The sequence below is a fragment of the Orbicella franksi genome, chromosome 8 (genome assembly GCF_964199315.1).
Source record: "Orbicella franksi chromosome 8, jaOrbFran1.1, whole genome shotgun sequence".
In the NCBI taxonomy this organism is placed as follows: Eukaryota; Metazoa; Cnidaria; class Anthozoa; order Scleractinia; family Merulinidae; genus Orbicella; species Orbicella franksi.
The window spans coordinates 502464-510242 of NC_138152.1; the positions used below are offsets into that span (position 1 = coordinate 502464).

General features: G+C 39.5%; 1 protein-coding gene across 1 annotated transcript; it reads right to left on the reverse strand.

Moving 5' to 3' along the window:
* Positions 1–828: 828 nt before the first annotated feature.
* Positions 829–7578, reverse strand: LOC145495304 (coagulation factor VIII-like). Its single transcript, XM_081474897.1, has 5 exons — positions 5309–7578; positions 4466–4615; positions 3460–3582; positions 2286–2620; positions 829–1160 (listed from the first exon to the last, which is right to left on the reverse strand). The coding sequence occupies exons 1-5, from the start codon at positions 5625–5627 to the stop codon at positions 1023–1025; spliced, it is 1065 nt and encodes a 354-aa protein (XP_081331023.1). The 5' UTR covers positions 5628–7578; the 3' UTR covers positions 829–1022.
* Between the last annotated feature and the right edge of the window lie 201 nt (positions 7579–7779).

A 7779-nucleotide genomic window follows, 5' to 3' on the forward strand; every position in this document is an offset into this window, starting at 1 on the left:
AGTGATTTATTCCCTTGCAGAAGATTACCAAAGACGACAAAAGGACTTCTTTCAAGAGGTCATCTTACAAAAGATATTGCTACTTTTATGTAGGATGAGCGCCATTCAACCAGCCTGCGGCGTTTGTTCCACAGTGGTTTTCAGAAACACAGGAGGGGGGAATTTTAGGTCCAGCCTCGCCTTGGAAACGGAACCAGGCAGGACCGAGCGACTGGTCACAATGAGTGTTTGTTGCATCAACAGTGTGCGTGGTTTTTCTGTGTGAACTGGTCAGATTTTAGTAGTCTTGGCATTCTACAAAGAACGAGTAAAGAACGTCATAAGCATGCAAATATTTTTTTCCAACAAACAATAAAGAGTGTTTGGGGGAAAAGTAACTTTTTGACTGCAACTCGACGAAGTCATGCGACTCCCCAGGCTTGTTGTTCATACATTAAATAACTTTATGTGACAAAATATATACGGTTTAAGAACTATTAAAAGGCCGTCTCTATTAACGAGATTTTTGCCCTTCTCGAACGAGAACTGGCGCTAGAGTATAAGTGGAACATCAACTGCTCATGGCGCTCCCCAGCCAGCCATGCAAACATTTGTTGTTCCCTACTGTTGTTTTTTTCCCTTGTGGACCTGCTGTTACAGAATGTGACCTCATACATGTAGTACATAAGTGATAATAATAAAATCCCCGAATCTTCTTCCTTCGGGTCTAACGTAACTGACTCATGTGTTCTGAGGGTGATCTTTAAATCTCTAAAATCCCACCCTATCATGACAGAAGAAGGGAATTCAACAACTGCTTTTGCTTCTGTCAGATGTTATGCAATCATGGTTAAGTCCTGGGTTGATACAGTGACACCCAAACTAGGGAATAAAGCATTCATTCGTTCGTTCGTTCGTTCGTTCGCTCGTTTGTTCATTCGTTCATTCATTCTTTTTCTACAGAATACTACGTAACGTAGTTGAAATTAAAAGAAACTTCAAGTTGTTACCGTAAACAGATAGTGCAATACGTACCTGGGGGACTATCGACTATACACCTCCACTCTAAGGCAGTTCCAGTTATTCCTATTGGTTGGGTGAAAACGTATGAATCTTGCAGGCACGGGAGTTGAAAACTTGTGTTGGTCAATAGTGTTACTGTTACCTTCTCTGTGAAATACCTGAAAATACAAAACAAACGTAACTTTGAGCACTTAGCTAATAGGCAATGTTCGATATATAAGTATTCTAATATAGTTCGGAGGCTTTCAGGACAAACTTCTAAATTTGGTGTTGTTGTCTAGTCTGTTTTGGAAATTGTGAGACCAAAGAAGCTTAAAAAATTGCAATATTGACCCGAAAGCTTCGGATCCATGTTAGAATATTGATATATAGAAAGTGCCCTATTGGAAATGAAATTAAGTAGGTCAGCCACTTGGTTATGGTAAACCGACTATAACCTCCAGGGCGCAAAAACTAACGGTGCATAAACACTTTATTTCTGTTCCGAGAGGCAAAGACTCGATATAGCAAGTAAGTGAGTATTTCAAGACTTTCGTGTCTATCATCCTCAAAATAGTTCGTAAAAAGTTAAAGTAAAAAGAAAGTTAAAGTATGTCATTTGTTGGTTTTCAAAGACGTAATGAACAACATCATGGTAAGCAATAGTAGCTCTCATCGTTTACAGGTGAATTGTATGTCTTACACCAAAAGAAGCCGAATATTTCCTTTAGCGAATAGCAGTAAGGAAGAAAGTTCACAATCAAATTCAATATCTGTAGGGCCATCCAAAGGATCATCGTTCCTTTAAAATCTGCTCCCCAACGGAAGTCATGCTGGCTGGAATACCCAGGCCCAGCTACCTGAAGTAACCTAAACCTAACACTCCCTCCCTCCACCCACACCCACCCCCCCCCCCAAAATGGCTGTTCCGCAAAAGGATTACTTACTGGCTGATTGAAATCAGTACTGATAGGAGGCCGGTTCTTGGTGACACCCACCCCCTTCCGTCGCCACTTAAGGGGTAGACTAAGTCTTGCGAACACACCAAACAGATCAATTGGAGGCTATAATGTGTAGTCAATTTTGGCTTACATGTTCGCTGGCTGGGAGATTTGTTCAAGGACGAATTAGTTTCCATGGCATTTTTCAACAATAAGGTCATGTCAGTAAGCCAATTCTGGAGAAATGTAAACCTTCCTGTCTTTGTGTTTGGACTTCGCTGCGCTCGATCCGTACTGACAAGACCTTAGACCAATACTCCATCACAGCACTGGCACTTCAACGATAAGATATCTATATGTTACCTGATCTGTACCATTCGCATCTTTGTAAGTTGTCCAAGTGTTTCCATCAGATGAATAAGACAACTTGAAATCCGTAACCCACTCATTACCATTTACGTCCCCTTGGGAAGCAACGGCGCAAACTTGGATTATTCTTGCAAAGTCAATTTGGAGCCAGTCGTTGTTGCTGCCAGGGACTGCAGAGCACCAACCATCGCCTCTGGTATCGTGCAGACGTCCGTTGTAGGCTCTGTAACTGCTGTAATCAGTAGTGGTATACGAAGAAGCTGTCATCTGGTTATCAGGAATTATTTCGGGTGAGGAGACACCAACAGGATAGTCGAAGCAATTAACCTCTGAAATATTTTGATGAAACACGACTTAGAAGCATGGCAGATAAACATGGTAAATGCAGCCCCCGAGTTTTTGGGGCACTGCGGTATGTCATGTAATATATAAAACACGAGAAACTGTTTCATCGGGATATCCAAACACCGAGAAGATAGTTGAAAACGCCGCGCGCAGCGGAGTATTTTTGACGAAATTCGAGGTGTTTGGATATCCGAAGTCTCGAGTGTTTGATAGATATTCTCAATATTCTCAATCGAAACAAAAACTAAGGAGTAAACAGAAAAGTAAGATCGTCAAATTAAAAGTCTATGCTAATTAAGACCGGGTATCCAAACCTCCTTCACGGCTGTGATTTACTTTGTCGTAACTTGATAAACTACTAACGAGTCATCGCATATTAATCAGAATGGGTATGTTTGGGATGCTCGTCCAATGTTACATCTGACGATAATATAGCACAACCACAAATTTATCATACTAGAAATATCTTTAACTTTCTCTGCGTGTTTGTTGTTGTTACGATTTTGTTACTGCTGCTATTGTTGTTGAGGTCGATAACCTTCTATCTATTGCTTAAGGTCAGTTTAACTGTCGGTCTGTTGTTCTGCTTGTTAGTGATTTGTTGTTTTTAAGTTCTCTTTATTTCAGTCTCATCAAGAATTGAAGGAAGGTTTTGCCATTTCGAACACGAAATAGCAAAACGGTGAAATGACCTTACGGTTAGCTCAAGTATCCCTCATGTCAGCCTAGAATACGGTTTTTCTTTCGGTATTTCTTTTTCGGTATTTCATGATCTACCGTCACCGCATTACTTCAGAGGAACGTACTAGAAATTTCTACCTACCTACACAGTTTTTGCCATCTCCAGTAAACGCAGCATGACACAAACAATTGTAAGACCCGCGAGTGTTTATACATTTGGCATTGAGGTTACACACCAGGGCATTAGCGCTGCATTCATCGATGTCTAAAGAGAAAATAAAATCACCATAATAATCGCCTTTATAATAAAACAAAGAAGAATCTGTCAAATATCATCCCCAAGTCATCAATCAAAGACCAAAGCATACAAACTAATAAATAAATCATGTACGTTATCTCCGAGTCTTGCTGACAAAATTTGCTTTTTCCAACAAAAGATTTGTTGATACTCGAGTTACATTAAGCACTTAATGACTGGCCTCAGGGGAAACAGTGAGTTTTGTTTTCCCTAAGGTCGAGGAGAAACAAAACTCACTGTTTCCCGCGGGACCAGTCATTAAGTGTTTTGTTATACCTCCCAACTCAAAAATAGAAAAAAAAAGCGAACAAATCGTTGGCTTAACGCCGGCTGGCTCACAAATTTGCCGTGGTGTCAAGGAGCAGGACCTGATCACGTGCGAGTCGAATGTTCAAGTTGTTGTTGCCTAGGGAGTTAGTGAGTTTTGACCCACGACACGTGACACGTTCTCCTCCAATCGGAAAACGTATTTGAACTGGGATTTACAACAAATAATTTTGAACCATGGCCTTTAGATTTCACAATGTACAGCGAGTGAACGAAGCCTAGCGTTGAGGGTCACTGGTGGTGATCGAAAGTTCAGTTTTTTCGTATTATATTTCTAAATTTCACTAAATTTACAATATTTTGACCATCCCATCCCTTAAGTAATTTTCTTCCTCCGCCTATCAAACAACTGTCTTCCTATCTTCCTCCAACAGTTTCCTAGCATTAGAAGGCACCGAAATTTTGTGCAATGAAACCTGAAGATTTTTAATAAGACTGAGGATCATACATTTCAATAACCTTTTAAGGCTACTCGACTGTAAATGTTTCATTTCACAGCTACAAGTTTCATTACTTAACTGACCTTCTGTCTCCATGTTACAATCAGCAAGCACAACCTCCCCCGGTACAAGTGAATCAAACCAGTATTTGCCGCTGAGCGCGTGTCCACCTTCACTCGCCTTAATCTCTTTGCATGTTTCGGCGGGCAGTTCAGGGATGGAACCAAGGGGAACTATAACGTAAAAGAGAAGCGATTTTTAGTAATTAACTTTCAAGTTTTCTGTAACTAGCTGTACATACAACCTTTATTTATACACGATAAAAGACGTCAAAGCTAACAAGCTTGTGGGGTCGTGTACTAATAAGATACATAAAATAACTACAATTAATAGATAGGCCAGCGTCTTTTGTGCTGTTTCGTTCTAGCTGTGTACAAAAGAGGTTTTGTCTCATTTGGTGCCATTATTGATATAACTGATATTGGTAGCAACATTGTCTATATCCACCCATTTGAGTCTAGCCTGATTCTCAGACGTCCGAGAGGGCTCGCTAACGACCTCGGACGTCCGAGAATCAGGCTAATGATTCAAACCTAACGAAATGTCGAGGGCAGCTTACGATGGACGACTCGCAGACTAGGAGGGAGGGGTGGCAGCTTTTTGCCAGATAGCCACGTCAAGAGGCCAGCGTCTTTTGTGCTGACCCAAAAAGCAAACGTCATAATTTTTTCAGAAGGTGTGGTACAGTATGATCACTTCATCAATGTGATAATCATTGTATACTCTCTACTTTTGTTGATTTTGACAAGTCAATGTCATTGTTATTCCAATGAATTGGTGATAATGAATTTTCGTGTGCCCTGGTTTTTAACATTTCCAATTTTTAAGTATTTATTGTCAAATTTTATTATTTCCGTGTACTGTACCTCTATTTACATCTCTTTTGAAATAATATCTGTTAAAGGCTGGAACGAAATCTTCAGGTCTGGCTTCCTTGGTGCGGTTATTCAATTCACACATTCCTTGGGAAATGACGTAATTAAAACTTTGACATCTGACGTCCTCGTTGCATGCTCGTAGACACTCAGTACCAAGGGATACTCCTTTGATCTTCTTGAAGACGTGTTGCCGTAACATCATGCCCATGGTGGATTGTTCCCTTCCACATTGAAGAGAAGTTCCGTGGCAAATCAGGACAGACAGAATCACTGCGGCTGTGTTGAATGGATAATTACTTGGAGCCATGTCGAAACTATTAGAGTCCTGGACAGTGAAAAAAAATCATCAATCTAAGTGTTTATCCACCGCATTTTACATCAAGCTAACTCTTCAAGGATACACCACACGTGAAGGCTTGCAACTTTTTCTTTCTATAGGATGGTTTAATCACGATAACTACAAAGTTTAGTTTGCGTTCAAAATACCGAAAAAACTGAAACATATAGAAAAGGAGAGTTTATTGAGAGAAATAAAGAGCAAGTACTTGAAATTTACAGTACTCGTCACAACGAAGTTATTGGAATAATATCATGGGTGATAAAATTACACCTTAATTTTGGCGCGAAATTTTAGCGTTGTTTTTCACATGTGAAATTACAAACTGGAAACGTTTGCCGCAAAATTTCTCAATACAATAAACAGGCCAAAAAAAACACCACGATTGTAGGCGTAATTAGTCGCCTATGATATTGAAAGGTAATCAAATGGTATACTCGTGAAAGTGAGAAATAATTTCACTTTCGTTTGTCAAGATTCTAATAATCTCCCGAGCCTTTAGTCGACGTAAATTATTGAAATTTTGACAAAACGCAAGTGAAATTATTTCCTAATTGTACTCGTAACCTCTAATAATATACATGACCAATTACTCGATTCTGATTGGCTGCGAGCAATGCAGTTCAAGTGTAACATCAGTGCAAAAGGTGTAACACCAGTACAAATTACAAATCGTAGTTCTGGATTATGATTGGCTGAAACACAATAGGAAATGATGAGGAAAATTTTGAGCCAAAACTTTGAAAAAATTATTCTCGAATGAGAAAAAATGGCTTCAAGAAAGATCTTCCGGCACTTCCTCGCATCCTTGCCTCGCTCCATGAGCCAAAACCCAATACTGTTCTTTCTTTTTCTACGGTTCTCCGCCAAGTCTCTTTCGGTCTGCCACAACTTCTTCTTCCCTCTATATCATTAATCACGTATTATATCATTAATAAGTAATCATACGGTTTTACTCCTTCAATTTGGAATTAATTTGCACTTGTGAGTTTTTCAAAAAAGCTGGAATTGCACGCGCCGAAGCGGCTCTTGAAATTTCAGCTTTTTGAAAAACTCACAAGTGCAAATTAATTCCAAACTGAATGAGAAAAACCATATGATTCCCTTGGCAAACAATATTGAGAAAATTCAAGAACTTAGTATGGGTCCGCCAGTTTGGTGTACCATCAATGCATCCCGACATGGCGGCTTGACAAGTCTGCAAGAAGAAAAACGATTTTTCCGTCAAAGAGAGGAGTTTTCTATTGGAGTGTTTTAGTTATTGTTGTTAGCTTTGGACGGGGTATCTGGAAAGATTTAGCGGGAAGATATTGCTTCTTATCAAGGCACTTTGGGGAAAGAAAAATATTCCCAGTTATTGATGACAATGAGTTCGATAACATGCTAGCAGAACAGCATTGTAAGGGATGTGAGAGGCTTTCCACGCAACTAAACGGGCTTCCGGAATTTTTCAACGGGGCCAAATGGAACGGTGTCACAACGATAATAAAGATTTCAATTGACGGATTCTCTCCTCCAGAATTTACAAGTGTCTAAGTGTGGATTTGTTTGGTTGTTTTTCTTTCTTGATTTGATTCAAAGAACCTATCGTCGCCTTGAAAAACTGAACTAACGTTTGCACGTTACCTAGAGGGAACTCTCCTCATAAAGTTATCAATAGCAGAGAAATATCATCTTCCCTGGATCAACGCATTGAGGGCCGCGACTCCCAAAACAGAGCAGATATGGTACGTGTCGACTAAACAGATTTGTTTAACAATCAGCCTAAATAAATCCTTCAAAACCTCCTAATGGTAAAAAGTCAATTAAGACATGCAAATCAACTGGTGAGGGCAGAAAGCAATCGAAGGACGAATTAAAAGTTCTCGGCTAAACAAGACATTAGATTATGATTCAGTCATTGTCATATGGATCTCTCATATCAAGCGCAGGTACTAGTTTTGTCGAAAGCCTCATAATTATTCTTTTTAACTTAGGAAAGTTAACACTGCATTTTATATGCTTATTTGAATGGCATTAAAATTTAATACCATGCAATTGGAACTGTTTAATACCATGCAAGTGGAACTGTTTAAAGCAAAATACACTTTTTTTTTTCTATGAGAATATCGAGGCCGAAATT